Source organism: Scyliorhinus canicula, chromosome 5 (genome assembly GCF_902713615.1).
Source record: "Scyliorhinus canicula chromosome 5, sScyCan1.1, whole genome shotgun sequence".
Lineage (NCBI taxonomy): Eukaryota > Metazoa > Chordata > Chondrichthyes > Carcharhiniformes > Scyliorhinidae > Scyliorhinus > Scyliorhinus canicula.
Genome location: NC_052150.1, coordinates 229,248,632 through 229,270,771, shown reverse-complemented (window position 1 = coordinate 229,270,771; position 22,140 = coordinate 229,248,632). Strand labels below are relative to the sequence as shown.

Below are 22,140 nucleotides of genomic sequence, written 5' to 3'. Positions count from 1 at the left end.
TACTGACCCTCTGACAGTGCAGCACTCCCTCAATACTGACCCTCTGACAGTGTAGCACTCCCTCAGTACTCACCATCTGACAGTGCAGCACTCCCTCAGTACTGACCCTCTGACAGTGCGGCACTCCCTCAGTACTGACCCTGAGACAGTGCGGCACTCCCTCAGTACTGACCCTCTGACAGTGCGGCACTCCCTCAGTACTGACCCTCTGACAGTGCGGCACTCCCTCAGTACTGACCCTCTGACAGTGCAGCACTCCCTCAGTACTGACCCTCTGACAGTGCGGCGCTCCCTCAGTACTGACCCTCTGACAGTGCGGCGCTCCCTCAGTACTGACCCTCTGACAGTGCGGCACTCCCTCAGTACTGACCCTCTGACAGTGCAGCACTCCCTCAATACTGACCCTCTGACAGTGCAGCACTCCCTCAGTACTGACCCTCTGACAGTGCAGCACTCCCTCAGTACTGACCCTCTGACAGTGCGGCACTCCCTCAGTACTGACCCTCTGACAGTGCGGCACTTCCTCAATACTGACCCTCTGACAGTGCAGCACTCCCTCAGTACTGACCCTCTGACACTGCAGCACTCCCTCAGTACTGACCCTCTGACAGTGCAGCACTCCCTCAGTACTGACCCTCTGACAGTGCAGCACTCCCTCAGTACTGACCCTCTGACAGTGCGGCACTCCCTCAGTACTGACCCTCTGACAGTGCAGCACTCCCTCAGTACTGACCGTCTGACAGTGCGGCACTCCCTCAGTACTGACCCTCTGACAGTGCAGCGCTCCCTTAGTACTGACCCTCTGGCCTCCATGACCATAAGACGTCAGAGTAGAAGTAAGGCATTCAGCCCATTGAGCTTGCTCCGTATGCCATCCAATGAGATCATGGCTGATTTGATATAATCCTCAACTCCACTTTCCCTCCTTAAACACGTAACCCTCTATTTCCTCACTGATTAAAGATCTGTTTCCATCCATCTTGAACATACTTAATGACCCAGCCGATTCACTGCCCTCTGAGGGAAGAAATTGCTCCTTACCTCTTCTTAAATGGGCGACCCCTTACTCTGAAATTCTGCCCCCTTTTTCAGAATAATCTTTATTGTCACAGGTAGGCTTACATTAACACTGCAATGAAGTTACTGTGAAAATCCCCTAGTTGCCACACTCTGGCACCTGTTCGGTACACAGGGGGAGAATTCAGAATGTCCATTTCACCTAACAGCATGTCCCGGAGGAAACCCATGCAGACTCCGCACAGACAGTCTCCCAAGCCGGGAATTGAACCTTGGACCCTGGAGCTGTGAAGCAACTGTGCTGACCACTGTGCTACCTTGCCACCCTGGTCCTAGACTACCCCACAAGTGGAAACATCCTGTCTCCATCTGCCCTGTCAAGTCCCCAGAGACTCCTATATGTCTCCGTAAGGTCGCCTCATTCTTCTCAACTCCAATGAGCACAGGCCCGGCCTACTCAACTCGTAAGAAAACCCCTCCACATCCGGGATCAACCCAGTGAGCCTTCTCTCGACTGCCTCCAATGCCAGTATATCCTTCCTTGGATCAGGAGATCTAAACCGCCCAGAATATACCAAGTGTGATCTAACGAGTGCCTGGTATGGTTTTTGCAGGACTTCCCTATTTTTACACTCCATTCCCTTTGAAATACAGGCCAACATTCTATTTGGCTTCCCAATTACTTGCTGAACTTGCAGGCTGGATTTTTGTGACGCGAGGACTCCTGCATCCCTCTGTACTTCAGCTTTCCACAGTCTTTCTCCATTTGAATAATATTCAACCGGGCAGCACGGTAGCATGGTGGTTAGCATAAATGCTTCACAGCTCCAGGGTCCCAGGTTTGATTCCCGGCTGGGTCACTGTCTGTGCAGAGTCTGCATGTCCTCCCCGTGTGTGCGTGGGTTTCCTCCGGGTGCTCCGGTTTCCTCCCACAGTCCAAAGATGTGCGGGTTAGGTGGATTGGCCATGCTAAATTGCCCGTAGTGTCCTATAAAGTAAGGTTAAGGGTTATTGGGTTACGGGTATAGGGTGGATACGTGGGTTTGAGTAGGGTGATCATGGCTCGGCACAACATCGAGGGCCGAAGGGCCTGTTCTGTGCTATACTGTTCTATGTTCTATTCTGCTCCTTTATTCTTCCTACCAAATGCATCACTTCACATTTTCCTGCAGTATATTCCGTCCGCCAGGATTTTGCCCACTCACCCAACCTGTCTCTGTCGACTCTGTCACCCTCACCATTTTTGTGTCATCCACAGACTTGGCAACAATACATTCACTTCCCTGGTCCAAGTCGTAAATAATTGTGGCCCCAGCACAGATCCCTGTCGCCCTCCTCTAGTTACAGGTTGCCACCCTGAAAATGGCTCTGTATTCCAACTCTCTGTCTTCTATCAGTTATCCAATCCTCTGTCCATGCTGATATGCTACCCCCAACACCATGGGTTCTTATCTTATTAAGTAGCCTTTTGTTTGGTATCTTATTGAATTCTTTTTGGAAATCCAAGTATATTTTGAGTACAGCATCAGGGATGTGTTGCTGCAATTGTACAGGGCCTTGGTGAGGCCATAGCTGGAATATTGTGTGCAGTTTTGGTCTCCTTATCTGAGGAAGGATGTTCTTGCTCTCGAGGGTTTGCAGCGAAGGTTTACCAGACTGATTCCAGGGATGGCGGGACTGACGTACGAGGAGAGATTGAATCGGTTAGGATTGTATTCGCTGGAGTTCAGAAGAATGAGGGGAATCTCATAGAAACCTATAAAATTCTAACAGGACTGGACAGGGTAGATACAGGAAGGATGTTCCCGATGGGGGGGGGGGTGTCCAGAACCAGGGATCAGCAGTTTGAGGATACGGGGTAGACCATTTAGGACAGAGATGAGGAGAAATTTCTTCGAGAGGGCTGAGACTGTGGAATACTTTACCACAGGAAGTAGTTGAGTCCAAGACATTGCATGTTTTCAAGAGGCAATTTGAAGGATTGTGGAGGTGCAAATGCTCGCAGTAAGACAGCAGAGAAAAGCGCAAGAAATCTGGGAATGTTCCCATGGCAAATGGTGGGAGGAGACTGGGCAGACTTGAGGGGTGTGACTCCCAGACCTGCTGTATATCCATCATGTGTCCCTCCAGCACTGTCAGAATGTAGTGCAGGCATTGTCTATTAACAGCTCCCCCTGTGTCTGAGCAAGTGGAGAACAGTACTCATTCCATCCAGCCAATCCACAGAATCACTACAGTACAGAAAAAGGCCATTCGGCCCACCGGGTCTGCACCCACCCTCTGAAAGAGCACCCTCCCTAGCCCCACTCACCCATGCCGTCCTCGTAACCCCACCTAATGTTTGGACACTAAGGGCAATTTATCATGGCCAATCCACCTAACCTGCACATCTTTGGACTGTGGGAGGAAAGCCGGAGCACCCGGAGGAAACCCACGCAGACACGGGGAGAACGGGCAAACTCCGCACAGATAGTCACCCAAGGCTGGAATTGAACCCGGGTCCCAGGCGCTGTGAGGCAGCAGTGCTAACTACCATGCTGCCTCCTCCTCTTCATTCTTTCCCTGGCCTGGTACCTCCTCATAAGCTGTTCATCAGGAACAACTCCCAGTTCGGATGAACGCACATCAGCCTGAAATGTTTATCCTCTACTTGCACCTTGACTCCTGCCCCAGCTGCTGAGTCTTCCCAGGATAGTTCTTTCTTTGATTTTGACAAGAGTGCCAGCTTTGCTGAAGGTGCCCAGCAATTTGTGTGGCACAGTCAGGCTTTAGAAGCAGACACTTCGACGCATCAGCCTTGCTTCGAGCTGAAAGTTTTCTCGCCCCTTTGCTTGCTAAAAATTCACGCGCTCCTGTTTGTGATCTATTTTCAGGTCCTTCACGAGTTTAATTTAAAAGATGTCCTCTATGAATTCAAGAGTACAACCTGTCACAGAATTAGTACGAGGAGCCAACCCACTGAGCAGCTGACCTATCACTTTGAGGATGAGAGGGAAGCTCAGAAGTGGTCAACGATCATCACCAGCTCCTTGAGAGAGATCGAGAAAGGTGGGTAACAGTGACAGTGTGGCGGAATCACTCTTTAGAGAGTGGCATGGTAAATTGAGGTAGTGGGCACAACGCTCTTAGTCTCAGGCATGGACTTGATGGCTTCCTGTGCCTCTTCAGCAGGCCATCAGGATGAAAGATGACTTGTTTCTGTCGGGCTTAGATGGGTTCTGAGACAGCTGTAACGTCTGATCTGTGATCTGCAGACTGTGCCACGCATTGGGGCAGGTGGTGTTTGAAGGTTTGTGGGTGTTCCCGGGTGTCTCCTCCCACCAGCAAGTTCGAAATAGAACAACTGCTTCAGAGGTCTGGTGTCAGGCGTGTGAGCGACGTGTCCCATCCAATGGAGCTGGTTCTGGGGTGATTCGTGCCTCGATGCTGGCCATGTGGACCTGGGAGAGGACGCTGCTGTTGGAGCGACTTTCCTGTCCCTGCATTTGGGGGATCTTGCGAAGGCTTCACCAGTAATATCTCTCCGGTGGCTGAGGAGCCTGCTCTAGGTTGGCCAAGTCTCCGCAGCAAATGGCAGCCTAGAGATCACTGCTGCCCAGTAAACCGTGACCGACAAAGGCCTGTGTGTTGACTCATCCTGGGCCCTCACTCTAGCTCTTACTTTGCAATACTGCTCAATATTACAAGATGCTTAGATAGAGGGAATAATGCAGAAACGGTTCCCAATATTCTGAGTTCTGTATCTCAGGAAGCATATATTGAGCTTGGGAGGTGCAGCGCAGATTAACCAAACCGATACTGGAGCTCAAGGAGTTAAATTATAAAGACTGTTACATCAGCTTGGTTTGTTTTCCCTCAGGTTTGTAAGATTAAAGCATTTGCAAGGTCAGAGAGACAGAAGTGGTGGGGGAGCCCAAACTTAAACTTAGAGCAAGGCCGTTTCACAGATAATGGCACGAGCATTTCATTGCTGCCCTCTCCTGGTACCACCCCCTCGGACAGTGAGGCCATCTCCTGGTACCACCCATCGGGCAGTGGGGCCCTCTCCTGGTACCACCCCATGGGCAGTGGGGCCCTCTCCTGGTACCACCCCTCGGGCAGTGGGGCCGTCTCCTGGTACCACCCCCTCGGGCAGTGGGGCCCTCCCCTGGTACCACCCCCTCGGGCAGTGGGGCCCTCTCCTGGTACCACCCCTCGGGCAGTGGGGCCCTCTCCTGGTACCACCCCTCGGACAGTGAGGCCCTCTCCTGGTACCACCCCCTCGGACAGTGGGGCCCTCTCCTGGTACCACCCCTCGGACAGTGGGGCCCTCTCCTGGTACCACCCCTCGGGCAGTGGGGCCCTCTCCTGGTACCACCCCTCGGGCAGTGGGGCCCTCTCCTGGTACCATCCCCACGGGCAGTGTGGAGCTCCCCTGGTACCAGACCCTCCGGCAGTGGGACCCTCCCTGGTACTGACCCTCAGGCAATGCAGCGCTCCCCTGGTACTGACCCTCGGGCAGTGGGGCCCTCCCTGGTACTGACCCTCAGGCAATGCAGCGCTCCCCTGGTACTGACCCTCAGGCAATGCTGCACCCCCCTGGTACTGACCCTCGGGCAATGCAGCGCTCCCCTGGTACTGACCCTCGGGCAATGCAGCGCTCCCCTGGTACTGACCCTCAGGCAATGCAGCGCCCCCCTGGTACTGACCCTCGGGCAATGCAGCGTTCCCCTGGTACTGACCCTCAGGCAATGCAGCGCTCCCTGGTACTGACCCTCGGGCAATGCAGCGCCCCCCTGGTACTGACCCTCGGGCAATACAGCGCTCCCCTGGTACTGACCCTCGGGCAATGCTGCACTCCCCTGGTACTGACCCTCGGGCAATGCTGCACTCCCCTGGTACTGACCCTTGAGCAGTGCGACTGTCCCACGGCACTGACTCTCGGACAGTGGGGACCTCCCTGGTACTGACCATCGTGCAGTACAGTGCTCCTTGGACTGACCCTCAGGCAATGCTGTGCTCCCCTGGTACTGACCCTCGGGCAGTGAGGCCCTCCCTGGTACTGACCCTTGAGCAGTGTGACTGTCCCACGGCACTGACTCGCGGACAGTGTGGCCCTGACCCGGCACTGACTCTCTGAGAGTGAATCCACATCCTTGGACTGAGGTGGGAACGCCTCGATTTACCAGTTGAGCTCATTCTAGCTGCCGTTATATGTTTGCCTTGTTTAGTTTTGATGAATTTTTCTTCTTCTAGCAAGTTCCACTTCTGGTCAACAGAACCAAACGGGTTCATCAGGAACCCCATTACAGCCAGCTCAGCCTGTGACAGAGGGAGGTCCCGGACTAGGGGCCGAGCCTACGAGAGCTGGCCCACACATCTGCCGAACAGGAATGGACATCTCCCGAACAGGAATGGACATCTCCCGAACAGGTACGGTTGTGCACAGACCCCATCTGGAGTCTGTTCAGTTCTTTGCAGTGCCTCTCCGATCTGGGTGTCCTCGTTCATGAGACACAGAAAACGAGCATGCAAGTACAGCAGATAATGAAGAAGGTGAATGGAATGTTGCCATTTATAGCTAAAGGAATAGTTAAAAGATAAGGAAGTGTTGCAACAATACAAGGCATTGGTAAGCACCTGGAGTATTGTGCACAGTTATGGTCCCCTCATTTGAGGAAGGATGTAGTGGCATTGGAGGCAGTTCAGAGGAGGTTCACTAGGTTGATTCCAGAGATCAGGGGTTCGGGTTATTGGATTGGATTTGTTTATTGTCACGTGTACTGAGGTACAGTGAAAAGTATTTTCTGCGAACAGCTCAACAGCTCATTGAGTACATGAAAAGAAAAAATGAAAGAAAATGCATAATGGGGCGCTTGTTATGAAGCGAGATTGAACAATTTGGTCTGTACACTATTTAGAAGAATGAAGAGTGAAGAATGGGGAGATCTAATTGAGGTATACAAGATGATAAATGGTATGGATAAAGTAAACGTGGAGCAGGTGCTTCCTCTTGTGGGGCATTCTAGAACGAGAGGTCATAGTCTCAGGATAAGGGGTAGCAAATTTAAAACGGAGATCAGGAGAAACTGCTTCACCCAAAGGGCTGTGAATCTGTGGAATTCGCTACCCCAGAGTGCGGTGGATGCTGGGACAGTGAGTAAATTTAAGGAGGAGTTAGACAGATTTCTAATTGGTAATGGGTTGAAAGGTTATGGAGAACGGGCAGGATGGTGGAGTTGAGGCCAGGATGGGATCAGCCATGATCAAATGGCAGAGCAGATTCAAGGAGTTGAATTGGAGACTCCTGCTCTTAGTTCTTATGAACTCTTATCAACACAGGTTCACCAGAATAATACCGGGGCTAAAATATGAGGACAGGTTGCAACGAGTATAGAAGATTAAGGGGTAATCTAGTTGAAGTGTTTAAGACGCTTAAAAGAGTTGATGAGGGGGACAGAGAGAAATGATTCCCTTTGTTGGGAGGAGGGTCCAGAACAAGGGGACAGAACCATAAAGATAGAGTCAGTCTTTCCAAATTGACTTTCCATTCATTGTTTGGAAGAATAAACCCGTAGAATCCCTGTCTGTGTTTGGTGTACCGAAGCTGGGTGAACATTTGGGAATGGGAAAATGTGAGAGCGCTATGTTTCAGCGAGAAGTGTGGTGAACCAATTTGAACTGCCTTGGGGTTTTGGAATGGGTGCGGAGGTCACTTACCTGCTTTTATGTTGGAGGATTGGGGCCACAGGCAGGGAAACGTGCAAGGGCTTTGAGCACTTGAGATTTAGAACAGATCTGCGACTGTTTCCGGTTGCTTCTTCATCTGATCCCTGCATTGTGCAGACTTGGACAGGCGTGAGTGCTCTGGGTCAGTCATACCGTGGCAGAGGGGAGCACTCTGAACTGATCCCTGCATTGTGCAGACTTGGACAGGCGTGAGTGCTCTGGGTCAGTCATACCGTGGCAGAGGGGAGCACTCTGAACTGATCCCTGCATTGTGCAGACTTGGACAGGCGTGAGTGCTCTGGGTCAGTCATACCGTGGCAGAGGGGAGCACTCTGAACTGATCGCTGCATTGTGCAGACTTGGACAGGCGTGAGTGCTCTGGGTCAGTCATACCGTGGCAGAGGGGAGCACTCTAAACTGATCCCTGCATTGTGCAGACTTGGACAGGCGTGAGTGCTCTGGGTCAGTCATACCGTGGCAGAGGGGAGCACTCTGAACTGATCCCTGCATTGTGCAGACTTGGACAGGCGTGAGTGCTCTGGGTCAGTCATACCGTGGCAGAGGGGAGCACTCTGAACTGATCCCTGAATTGTGCAGACTTGGACAGGCGTGAGTGCTCTGGGTCAGTCATACCGTGGCAGAGGGGAGCACTCTGAACTGATGATGCTCCCAGCTCCATTTATTGCAGTTTTAGTTGGTGCTGGGAGAGAAAAGTATCAAACCATATTGCCGACTTGACAATAGAAGTTCCGAATAATCATAATCTTTCTTATTGCCACAAGTAGGCTTACATTAATGCTGCAATGACGTTACTGTGAAAAGCCTCCAGTCGCCACATTCCGGCGCCTGTTCAGGTCGACCTTTTTTAAAAATTTATAGTGCCCATTTTTTTTTAAATTAACGGGCAACCTACCCGGAACATACTTGGGTTGTGGGGGTGAGATCCACCCAGACACGGAGAGAACGTGCACACTCCACACAGACAGTGACCCAAGCCGGGAATGGAACCTGGAACCCTGGCGCTGTGAAACAACTGTGCTACCCACTGTGCTACTGTGTTGCCCGTTACATGAAGAATCTCCCACTGCTTTTATCTGCCTTATGGGTTCCAAGTAACATGACTTTGACAGACTCTTGTTCTGGCCCACAGAGGGTGTTCGTAACTGGGTATGAATTACACCTGGGAATGCAAATACTGTGGCAATCCAGGCTCTTCTGAATTTAACTTTAAACTGCAGTGCAAAGGGAGCTTTCCTCTGTATCTAACCCTGTGCTGTACCTGTCCTGGGAGTGTTTAATGGGGACAGTGTAGAGGGAGCTTTACTCTGTATCTAACCCCGTGCTGTACCTGTCCTGGGAGTGTTTGATGGGGACAGTGCAGAGGGAGCTTTACTCTGTATCTAACCCCGTGCTGTCCCTGTCCTGGGAGTGTTTGATGGGGGCAGTGCAGAGGGAGCTTTACTCTGTATCTAACCCCGTGCTGTACCTGTCCTGGGAGTGTTTCATGGGGACAGTGTAGAGGGAGCTTTACTCTATATTAACCCCGTGCTGTACCTGTCCTGGGAGTGTTTGATGGGGACAGTGTAGAGGGAGCTTTACTCTGTATCTAACCCCGTGCTGTACCTGTCCTGGGTGTGTTTGATGGGGACAGTGTTGAGGGAGCTTTACTCTGTATCTAACCCCGTGCTGTACCTGTCCTGGGAGTGTTTGATGGGGGACAGTGTAGAGGGAGCTTTACTCTGTATCTAATCCCGTGCTGTACCTGTCCTGGGAGTGTTTGATGGGGACAGTGTTGAAGGAGCTTTATTCTGTATCTAACCCCGTGCTGGTGGTAATCTTGAACTTGGATTTATTCACCTTGTGTAATTGTTAAAATTTTATTTTGAATGCTAGAGGATCTGATTCAGGAACTCACCAAGGCGATAGAAAGCGGCGATTCCACCTTGTCGTCCGAGTGTGCAGTGACTCTAGCCCAGCGGAAAGTGTGTCTCGGTATCTGGTTGAAGGACGTTGCCTATCCCAACCAGCAGATTAGGTAACTGTTCATTCACATCACTCCCTATGATCCACAGTGCATCGCCAATCTGAAAGAAATATAGTCACTCTTCCAATTGTTATGAGTCAGGGTTTAGAGAACCCCAAAGTGTATCATGGAGTTCACCTGACCCACAACTTTTAATAGATTGTGGTTATGGGGGCACACGGCCCACTCTACAGGTGTGGTACAGCAGAAATGGAAAAGTATTTTTTAAAGCAAAACAATGTTTCTTCTATGAACTCAACCTTTTTAAAACATACCGTGAACACCTTAGCAACCATTAATTCAAATACAGCCCCCAAAGAATACAGCACTAAGTAATGCTTAATAACTTTGCAAACAATGTTCAGAAGACAGAAGAAACACATTTTAACAGAAGCACATCAGGTTTACATTCACTACTGAGAACATTTATAATTCTGAATTCACCAAATGATCAAGAGATAGTCTTTTGATGGCAGAGAGAACAGCAGTACACCTGCTCTGTCTGGCTTCAGCTCCAACGCTGGAAACCAAACTAAAACACACCCTGCAGCAAACAGCCTAAAACGAAAGTAAAATGCTGACAGACAGCCCAGCTCCACCTACACTCTGACATCACTGATAAACACCCATTTCTTACAGGTACATTTCTTAAAGGTACTCTCACATGATACAATAGAGTTGAAGTCAAGCAGTGATGTTCAAAATCATGAGGAGGTGATGATGGAGTAACAGGAGAGTCAGTAATTAGAGGACACAGATTAATATAATTGACAGAGGAATGGGGTGGGGGGAGATGAAAATATATTTTGTGCTTTGGGTTGTTGTGATCTGGAAGGTGCTATCTGAAAGGGCAAAAGAAGCAGATTCAATAATCACTTTAAAATAAAGTTGAATGAATACTTGAAGGGGAAATCTAATTGGATAACTCTGTGAAAGAATTGCCACCGGGCGCAGGGGGGGTGCACCGTCCCCAATGTCACGGAGCCCTGCCCACAATGTTGCCGAGCCCCACCCATAAAGATGTCATGCCCTCCTGACCCCATCCACAATCAGCTCACACAGTGCAAGGCACCGAAACCCCAAATCACTGCCCGACAGTCTGCTCTTGTGCCCTTGAACTTAAGAAAATAGTAAGATTGTACTGATCGATAAATTGAAATCCAAGCCGACCTGTTGTCAGCATGACGGTCGAGATGGTCAACATTGGGATCACAGTGTCTTGAGGCAAACTGGCTGATGAGCAAGGGGATGGGCAAATCAGCTGATGATATGACTGCAGCACAGTGCAGGCCAGAATGAGTCCGAGAAAAAAGGCCAGTCATAGAATCATAGAATTTACATTGCAGAAGGAAGCCATTCGGCCCATCAAGTCTGCACCAGCCCTTGGAAAGAGCACCCCACTGAAGCCCAGCCCATCCCCAATAACCCAGTAACCCCACTTAACCTTTTTGGACACTAAGGACAATTTAGCTTGGCCAATCCACCTAACCTGCCAATCTTTGGACTGTGGGAGGAAACCGGAGCACCCGGAGGGAACCCATGCAGACACGGGGAGAACGTGCAGACTCCGCACAGACAGTGACCCAGCGGGGAATTGAACCTGGGACCCTAGAGCTGTGAAGCAACTGTGCTAACCACTGTGCTACTGTGCTGCCCCGTGGAATCTTCCGTCCAAGTCTAATCTCAGTGGCTTTGCCGGCAACTGTCTGGCAGGATTCCGTTCTTTAATTGTCCAGAAGATCAAGAGACGTCTTGAAGGCCGGTAAAGAGTGATGGGGGCTGGTGGTTAATCACTGGTTATAAATGTGACCACCAGCCATTATATCAGACCAGCCTGGGTTCTCTCTTGAGGGATAGAATTTAGACTGGAGAACATGGTAGAGGGACAAATTCTGTAGGTTTTCCTGCTTCATTTATCATGCAATCCATGGCAATTTCGATAGACTTTTCATCTGCACTTTCTCTTCACAAAATCATCAATCGCATCATCGAAGATAAAATCTTGTAAGGATACATTTTCAGTCATCGATGTTGTTGAACTTGCCAAATGCTTCTGACGCATCATACTTCGCAATCATTTTTCACTCTTCAATGCAGAGAAAGAACATTGACGGAAAGCAGTTGTGACTGGTATCGTTAAAAAGATCTTCAGAATGGTTTCCACATTTGCAAAGGTTGCCTGCAAACGGTCACGTAGAGGCCTGTACAAATCAGTTGGTGATCTAGAAGCACAGAACTCATCATTAGTGATGAAATGAATGAATTGTTTCACTTCATCTTCAAAAGGATTTGTGTCTATGTCCTCTCGGTAGAATTCAATTAATCTCCCACTGCAGCGGCTCTTGGCATTATGATCTAAACATCTGTCCAAAAGCACACAAAATAATTTAACGGTCCTCTTCTAAGATTCACTTCTGCTCTGCAATTGCACCATTATTGCGTCATAAATAACATTGACAGTCTCAACGATGATCTCTTTCCCATTTAAAGTGATTTAATTGTCTAGTTTCATCAAAACGCAACTTCCTTGTATACTTCTCATTGTTAGCGGGAAGTGTATTCTTTGTTAATGTTAGTGCCTCTGCTTCCACTGAGGTATAGTCATTTTGAACTTCTAACTGAGGCTAACAATTGTGAAGTATTTAATAAAGTTGTATCAATATTTTGTAGCGATCTGCTGACAGCATTAATTCTTTGAAGTAACTGGTCTTGCAAAGTAGTAAAAAGAGCAATTTTGTACTTTTTAAACTTCCTACCGTGCCGCCCAAGTCCTTCAGAACCTGTAAAAGAACTGATGTGAGGATGAGCCGGATCACTTGAACCTCGGCAACCATGTGCTCCTGGCTGGCTGACTGGCTGCTGCTGCTGACTCCCTGGTGACCTCTGTTCCTTTTGATTTCCCACCGGCCCTCCTCAGCCCTGGCCTGGAGGACGAGAGCTGTTCCCGTTGATGGCCAGCGCCGGCTCCTCGCCCCGCTGAAGGCTTCCCCAGGCTCCGATGTTAGGTTGCCGACCTCACTGCTGCCTCGGGCTGCTCGCCGGGTCGAATGTCAGAAACCTGGCTGCTCCTTTGCTCAATGAAAGTTCAGGAACTTCAGCCCAATTCCAGAGATCCACGTCTGAACTGCACCAAGCTTCCATCACCCCTCAACATCTGGCAAACAGCTTGCTCGCTCTTAAAGGGAAGTCCACCAATCAGAGCTCGGAGATGCTCTGTATTGCCTGCTGATTGAGCCTATCAGCACATTTCAAGCTACCAGGCTCTGATTGGTGCTCCCATGGTGTTTCCACGGCAACAATCACCTCTCCGTAAGGGCCTCCCCTCCCCATTGGCCGGGGCCCAGTAGTGCAGCCCTGTGTGTTTCATTGAAGGCCTGCCCCCACGTGGGCTGTATCATTGGGTAAATGTTTGCGAGTTCGGACCGCTTTGTCCTTTCCAGCTTGGCTGTGGTTGGTAGCCTGTCCTGTTTTAAAGCCTTGTTGTTGTTCCTCTTTCCCTTTAGTGTGAGAGTTGGAGTAGAGGACGCCGCCTCCTCTGCCACCATTATTGTGAAGGTCTTCCCCTACACAACTGTCTCCACGTTAAAGCAACAGGTAACTTCTCATTATGTAGTTGAGGTACGGTGCTGAGGACCAGGTTGCTAACCAAATGCTGGGGCGTGGAATACCCCGAGGGAAAATGCAGCTTGCCTTGTGGTCCAGGAGATGACGAGGATTTGACACCCCCTCCTTCTCCCCCACCCAGTTTGTGTGAGGTAGCTCTTGGTGGCCATCCCAGGGGTCGGGTGCTGTGGTGTGGCCTCGGTGCCCTGGGCTGGGCTGGGAAAGAAGTGTGGAGGGCAGGACAGCGTGGAGATAGGACTGCAGGGTACGTATGAGAGGTTTTCATGAGAATGATGTTGTACTGAGGGGCTTTAACTCTCAGGAAACGTTGAAACAAATGGGGCTGTTTGGAAAGAGAAAACTGATCGAGGTCTGTAAAGATTGTGGAAGATCTCAGTAGGGTTCATAGATCATAGAATTTACAGGGAGAAAGAGGTAATTCGGCTCATCAAGTCTGCAGCGGCCCTTGGAAAGGGCACCCTACCCAAGATCACACATCCACCCTATCCCCATAATCCAATAACCCAACCCAACCTTAGGGGACGCGAACGGTAATTTAGTAAACCCAATCCACCTAACCTGCACATCTTTGGACTGATGTCCAGATGATGTTTCCTCTTGCTGCCAATGTCCTAACCGACATCAAGTCCCATTCCCCTATCACCCGCACTGCTCACAGGTCTACACTGGCTCCCAGAGCCCTATCACCCCCAGTGCTCACTGACGTACACTGGCTCCCAGTGCCCCAGTGCTCACTGACCTACACTGGCTCCCAGTCCCCTATCACTCCCAGTGCTCACTGACCTACACTGGCTCCCAGTCCCCTATCACCCCCAGTGCTCACTGACCTACACTGGCTCCCAGTGCCCCAGTGCTCACTGACCTACACTGGCTCCCAGTCCCCTATCACTCCCAGTGCTCACTGACCTACACTGGCTCCCAGTCCCCTATCACCCCCAGTGCTCACTGACCTACACTGGCTCCCAGTCCCCTATCACCCCCAGTGCTCACTGACCTACACTGGCTCCCAGTCCCATTCCCCTATCACCCCCAGTGCTCACTGACCTACACTGGCTCCCATTCCCCTATCACCCCCAGTGCTCACTGACCTACACTGGCTCCCAGTCCCCTATCACCCCCAGTGCTCACTGACCTACACTGGCTCTCAGTCCCCTATCACCCACAGTGCTCACTGACCTACACTGGCTCCCAGTCCCCTATCACCCCCAGTGCTCACTGACCTACACTGGCTCCCAGTCCCCTATCACCCCCAGTGCTCACTGACATACACTGGCTCCCATTCCCCTATCACCCCCAGTGCTCACTGACCTACACTGGCTCCCAGTCCCCTATCACTCCCAGTGCTCACTGCCCAACACTGGCTCCCAGTCCCCTATCACCCCCAGTGCTCACTGACCTACACTGGCTCCCAGTCCCCTATCACCCCCAGTGCTCACTGACCTACACTGGCTCCCAGTCCCCTATCACCCCCAGTGCTCACTGACCTACACTGGCTCCCAGTCCCCTATCACCCCCAGTGCTCACTGCCCTACACTGGCTCCCAGTCCCCTATCACCCCCAGTGCTCACTGACCTACACTGGCTCCCATTCCCCTATCACCCCCAGTGCTCACTGGTCTACACTGGCTCCCATTCCCCTATCACCCCCAGTGCTCACTGACCTACACTGGCTCCCATTCCCCTATCACCCCCAGTGCTCACTGACCTACACTGGCTCCCATTCCCCTATCACCCCCAGTGCTCACTGACCTACACTGGCTCCCAGTCCCCTATCACCCCGAGTGCTCACTGACCTACACTGGCTCCCAGTCACCTATCACCTCCAGTGCTCACTGCCCTACACTGGCTCCCAGTCCCCTATCACCCCCAGTGCTCACTGACCTACACTGGCTCCCAGTCCCCTATCACTCCCAGTGTTCACTGACCTACACTGGCTCCCAGTGCCCTATCACCCCCAGTGCTCACTGACCTACACTGGCTCCCAGTCCCCTCTCACTCCCAGTGCTCACTGACCTACACTGGCTCCCAGTCCCCTCTCACTCCCAGTGTTTACTGACCTACACTGGCTCCCAGTGCCCTATCACCCCCAGTGCTCACTGACGTACACTGGCTCCCATTCCCCTCTCACTCCCAGTGCTCACTGACCTACACTGGCTCTCAGTCCCCTATCACCCCCAGTGCTCACTGACGTACACTGGCTCCCAGTCCCCTATCACCCCCAGTGCTCACTGACCTACACTGGCTCCCAGTCCCCTATCGCCCCCAGTGCTCACTGCCCTACACTGGCTCCCAGTCCCCTATCACCCCCAGTGCTCACTGACCTACACTGGCTCCCAGTCCCCTATCACCCCCAGTGCTCACTGACCTACACTGGCTCCCAGTCCCCTATCACCCCCAGTGCTCACTGACCTACACTGGCTCACAGTCCCCTATCACCCCCAGTGCTCACTGCCCTACACTGGCTCCCAGTCCCCTATCACCCCCAGTCCTCACTGCCCTACACTGCCTCCCATTCCCCTATCACCCCCAGTGCTCACTGACCTACACTGTCTCCCAGTCCCAGATCACCCCCAGTGCTCACTGCCCTACACTGGCTCCCAGTCCCCTATCACCCCCAGTGCTCACTGACCTACACTGGCTCCCAGTCCCCTATCACCCCCAGTGCTCACTGACCTACACTGGCTCCCAGTCCCCTATCACCCCCAGTGCTCACTGACCTACACTGGCTCCCAGTGCCCTATCACCCCCAGTGCTCACTGACCTACACTGGCTCCCAGTCCCCTATCACCCCCAGTGCTCACTGACCTACACTGGCTCCCAGTCCCCTATCTCCCCCAGTGCTCACTGACCTACACTGGCTCCCATTCCCCTATCACCCCCAGTGCGCAGTGACCTACACTGGCTCCCAGTCCCCTATCACCCCCAGTGCTCACTGCCCTACACTGGCTCCCAGTCCCCTATCACCCCCAGTGCTCACTGACCTGCACTGACTCCCAGTCCCCTATCACCCCCAGTGCTCACTGCCCTACACTGGCTCCCAGTCCCCTATCACCCCCAGTGCTCACTGCCCTACACTGGCTCCCAGTCCCCTATCACCCCCAGTGCTCACTGACCTACACTGGCTCCCAGTCCCCTATCACCCCCAGTGCTCACTGACCGACACTGGCTCCCAGTCCCCTATCACCCCCAGTGCTCACTGCCCTACACTGTCTCCCAGTCCCAGATCACCCCCAGTGCTCACTGCCCTACACTGGCTCCCAGTCCCCTATCACTGCCAGTGCTCACTGCCCTACACTGGCTCCGTCCCCTATCACCCCCAGTGCTCACTGACCTACACTGGCTCCCAGTCCCCTATCACCCCCAGTGCTCACTGACCTACACTGGCTCCCAGTCCCCTATCACCCCCAGTGCTCACTGACCTACACTGGCTCCCAGTCCCCTATCACCCCCAGTGCTCACTGCCCTACACTGGCTCCCAGTCCCCTATCACCCCCAGTGCCCACTGACCTACACTGGCTCTCAGTCCCCCAACACGCCCAGTGCCCACTGACCTACACTGGCTCCCAGTCCCCTATCACTCCCAGTGCTCACTGACCTACACTGGCTCCCAGTCCCCTATCACCCCCAGTGCTCACTGACCGACACTGGCTCCCAGTCCCCTATCACCCCCAGTGCTCACTGCCCTACACTGGACCCCAGTCCCCTATCACCCCCAGTGCTCACTGACCTACACTGGCTCCCAGTCCCCTATCACCCCCAGTGCTCACTGACCTACACTGGCTCCCAGTCCCCTATCACCCCCAGTGCTCACTGCCCTACACTGGACCCCAGTCCCCTATCACCCCCAGTGCTCACTGACCTACACTGGCTCCCAGTCCCCTATCACCCCCAGTGCTCACTGACCTACACTGGCTCCCAGTCCCCTATCACCCCCAGTGCTCACTGACCTACACTGGCTCCTAGCCCCCTATCACCCCCAGTGCTCACTGCCCTACACTGGACCCCAGTCCCCTATCACCCCCAGTGCTCACTGCCCTACACTGGCTCCCAGTCCCCTATCACCCCCAGTGCTCACTGACCGACACTGGCTCCCAGTCCCCTATCACCCCCAGTGCTCACTGCCCTACACTGGACCCCAGTCCCCTATCTCCCCCAGTGCTCACTGCCCTACACTGGCTCCCAGTCCCCTATCACCCCCAGTGCTCACTGACCTACACTGGCTCCCAGTCCCCTATCACCCCCAGTGCTCACTGACCTACACTGGCTCCTAGCCCCCTATCACCCCCAGTGCTCACTGACCTACACTGGTTCCCAGTCCCCTATCACCCCCAGTGCTCACTGCCCTACACTGGCTCCCAGTCCCCTATCTACCCCCAGTGCTCACTGACCTACACTGGCTCCCAGTCCCCTATCACCCCCAGTGCTCACTGACCTACACTGGCTCCCAGTCCCCTATCACCCCCAGTGCTCACTGACCTACACTGGCTCCTAGCCCCCTATCGCCCCCAGTGTTCACTGACCTACACTGGCTCCCAGTCCCCTATCACTCCCAGTGCTCGCTGCCCTACACTGGCTACCAGTCCCCTATCACCCCCAGTGCCCACTGCCCTACACTGGCTACCAGTCCCCTATCACCCCCAGTGCTCACTGACCTACACTGGCTCCCAGTCCCCTATCACCCCCAGTGCTCACTGACCTACACTGGCTCCCAGTCCCCTATCACCCCCAGTGTTCACTGACCTACACTGGCTCCCAGTCCCCTATCACTCCCAGTGCTCGCTGCCCTACACTGGCTACCAGTCCCCTATCACCCCCAGTGCCCACTGCCCTACACTGGCTACCAGTCCCCTATCACCCCCAGTGCTCACTGACCTACACTGGCTCCCAGTCCCCTATCACCCCCAGTGCTCACTGACCTACACTGGCTCCCAGTCCCCTATCACCCCCAGTGCTCACTGACCTACACTGGCTCCTAGCCCCCTATCACCCCCAGTGCTCACTGCCCTACACTGGACCCCAGTCCCCTATCACCCCCAGTGCTCACTGCCCTACACTGGCTCCCAGTCCCCTATCACCCCCAGTGCTCACTGACCGACACTGGCTCCCAGTCCCCTATCACCCCCAGTGCTCACTGCCCTACACTGGACCCCAGTCCCCTATCTCCCCCAGTGCTCACTGCCCTACACTGGCTCCCAGTCCCCTATCACCCCCAGTGCTCACTGACCTACACTGGCTCCCAGTCCCCTATCACCCCCAGTGCTCACTGACCTACACTGGCTCCTAGCCCCCTATCACCCCCAGTGCTCACTGACCTACACTGGTTCCCAGTCCCCTATCACCCCCAGTGCTCACTGCCCTACACTGGCTCCCAGTCCCCTATCTACCCCCAGTGCTCACTGACCTACACTGGCTCCCAGTCCCCTATCACCCCCAGTGCTCACTGACCTACACTGGCTCCCAGTCCCCTATCACCCCCAGTGCTCACTGACCTACACTGGCTCCTAGCCCCCTATCGCCCCCAGTGTTCACTGACCTACACTGGCTCCCAGTCCCCTATCACTCCCAGTGCTCGCTGCCCTACACTGGCTACCAGTCCCCTATCACCCCCAGTGCCCACTGCCCTACACTGGCTACCAGTCCCCTATCACCCCCAGTGCTCACTGACCTACACTGGCTCCCAGTCCCCTATCACCCCCAGTGCTCACTGACCTACACTGGCTCCCAGTCCCCTATCACCCCCAGTGCTCACTGACCGACACTGGCTCCCATTCCCCTATCACGCCCAGTGCTCACTGACCTACACTGGCTCCCAGTCCCATTCCCCTATCACCCCCAGTGCTCACTGCCCTACACTGGCTCCCAGTCCCCTATCACCCCCCAGTGCTCACTGCCCTACACTGTCTCCCAGTCCCCTATCACCCCCAGTGCTCACTGACCTACACTGGCCCCCAGTCCCCTATCACCCCCAGTGCTCACTGCCCTACACTGTCTCCCAGTCCCCTATCACCCCCAGTGCTCGCTGCCCTACACTGGCTCCCAGTCCCCTATCACCCCCAGTGCTCACTGACCTACACTGGCCCCCAGTCCCCTATCACCCCCAGTGCTCGCTGCCCTACACTGGCCCCCAGTCCCATTCCCCTATCACCCCCAGTGCTCACTGACCGACACTGGCTCCCAGTCCCCTATCACTCCCAGTGCTCACTGCCCTACACTGGCTCCCAGTCCCCTATCACCCCCAGTGCTCGCTGCCCTACACTGGCTCCCAGTCCCCTATCACCGCCAGTGCTCACTGCCCTACACTGGCTCCCAGTCCCCTATCACCCCGAGTGCTCACTGACCTACACTGGCTCCCAGTCCCCTATCACCCCCAGTGCTCACTGACCTACACTGGCTCCCATTCCCCTATCACCCCCAGTGCTCACTGACCTACACTGGCTCCCAGTCCCATTCCCCTCTCACCCCCAGTGCTCACTGCCCTACACTGGCTCCCAGTCCCCTATCACTCCCAGTGCTCACTGCCCAACACTGGCCCCCAGTCCCCTATCACCCCCAGTGCTCACGGCCCTACACTGGCTCCCAGTACCCTATCACCCCCAGTGCTCACTGCCCTACACTGGCTCCCAGTCCATTCCCCTATCACCCCCAGTGCTCACTGCCCTCCACTGGCTCCCAGTCCCCTATCACCCCCAGTGCTCACTGACCTACACTGGCTCCCAGTCCCCTATCACCCCCAGTGCTCACTGACCTACACTGGCTCCCAGTCCCCTATCACCCCCAGTGCTCACTGACCTACACTTGTCTCCCATTCCCCTATCACCCCCAGTGCTCACTGCCCTACACTGGCTCCCAATCCCAGATCACCCCCAGTGCTCACTGCCCTACACTGTCTCCCATTCCCCTATCACCCCCAGTGCTCACTGCCCTACACTGGCTCCCAGTCCCAGATCACCCCCAGTGCTCACTGCCCTACACTGGCTCCCAGTCCCCTATCACCCCCAGTGCTCACTGACCTACACTGGCTCCCAGTCCCCTATCACCCCCAGTGTGCAGTGACCTACACTGGCTCCCAATCCCCTATCACCCCCAGTGCTCACTGACCGACACTGGCTCCCATTCCCCTAACACGCCCAGTGCTCACTGACCTACACTGGCTCCCAGTCCCGTTCCCCTCTCACCCCCAGTGCCCACTGCCCTACACTGTCTCCCAGTCCCCTATCACCCCCAGTGCTCGCTGCCCTACACTGGCTCCCAGTCCCCTATCACCCCCAGTGCTCACTGACCTACACTGGCTCCCAGTCCCCTATCACCCCCAGTGCTTACTGCCCTACACTGGCTCCCATTCCCCTATCTCCCCCAGTGCTCACTGACCTACACTGGCTCCCAGTCCCCTATCACCCCCAGTGCTCACTGACCTACACTGGCTCCCAGTCCCCTATCACCCCCAGTGCTCACTGCCCTACACTGGCTCCCATTCCCCTATTACCCCCAGTGCTCACTGCCCTACACTGGCTCCCATTCCCCTATCACCCCCAGTGCTCACTGACCTACACTGGCTCCCAGTCCCCTATCACCCCCAGTGCTCACTGACCTACACTGGCTCCCAGTCCCCTATCACCCCCAGTGCGCAGTGACCTACACTGGCTCCCAGTCCCCTATCACCCCCAGTGCTCACTGACCTACACTGGTTCCCAGTCCCCTATCACCCCCAGTGCTTACTGACCTACACTGTCTCCCATTCCCCTATCACCCCCAGTGCTCACTGCCCTACACTGGCTCCCAGTCCCCTATCACCCCCAGTGCTCACTGCCCTACACTGGCTCCCAGTCCCCTATCACCCCCAGTGCTCACTGCCCTACACTGGCCCCCAGTCCCCTATCACCCCCAGCGCTCACTGACTGACACTGGCTCCCAGTCCCCTCTCACCCCCAGTGCTCACTGACCTACACTGGCTCCCAGTCCCCTATCTCCCCCAGTGCTCACTGCCCTACACTTGCTCCCAGTCCCCTATCACCCCCAGTGCTCACTGCCCTACACTGGCTCCCAGTCCCCTATCACCCCCAGTGCTCACTGCCCTACACTGGCCCCCAGTCCCCTATCACCCCCAGCGCTCACTGACCTACACTGGCTCCCAGTCCCCTATCATCCCCAGTGCTCACTGACCTACACTGGCTCCCAGTCCCCTATCACCCCCAGTGCTCACTGCCCTACACTGGCTCCCATTCCCCTATCACCCCCAGTGCTCACTGACCTACACTGGCTCCCATTCCCCTATCACCCCCAGTGCTCACTGCCCTACACTGGCTCCCAGTCCCCTATCACCCCCAGTGCTCACTGACCTACACTGGCTCCCAGTCCCCTATCACCCCCAGTGCTCACTGACCTACACTGGCTCCCAGTCCCCTATCACCCCCAGTGCTCACTGCCCTACACTGGCTCCCAGTCCCCTATCACCCCCAGTGCTCACTGACCTACACTGACTCCCAGTCCCCTATCACCCCCAGTGCTCACTGCCCTACACTGGCTTCCAGTCCCCTATCACCCCCAGTGCTCACTGACCTACACTGGCTCCCAGTCCCCTATCACCCCCAGTGCTCACTGACCTACACTGGCTCCCAGTCCCCTATCACCCCCAGTGCTCACTGCCCTACACTGGCTCCCATTCCCCTATCACCCCCAGTGCTCACTGACCTTCACTGGCTCCCAGTCCCCTATCATCCCCAGTGCTCACTGCCCTACACTGGCTCCCAGTCCCCTATCACCCCCAGTGCT

The 22,140-nt window shown here is 54.4% G+C and overlaps 1 protein-coding gene across 1 annotated transcript in view; it reads left to right on the top strand.

The window, feature by feature from the left end:
* shrprbck1r (sharpin and rbck1 related) overlaps positions 1-22,140 on the top strand; it is a 96,288-nt gene that overhangs the window by 8,616 nt on the left and 65,532 nt on the right. The window contains exons 2-5 of the mRNA XM_038796479.1: positions 3,891-4,065; positions 6,253-6,429; positions 9,619-9,760; positions 13,252-13,371. Of these exons, the coding sequence (XP_038652407.1) occupies positions 3,891-4,065; positions 6,253-6,429; positions 9,619-9,760; positions 13,252-13,371 (614 nt within the window). The remainder of the gene's footprint in view (positions 1-3,890; positions 4,066-6,252; positions 6,430-9,618; positions 9,761-13,251; positions 13,372-22,140) is intronic.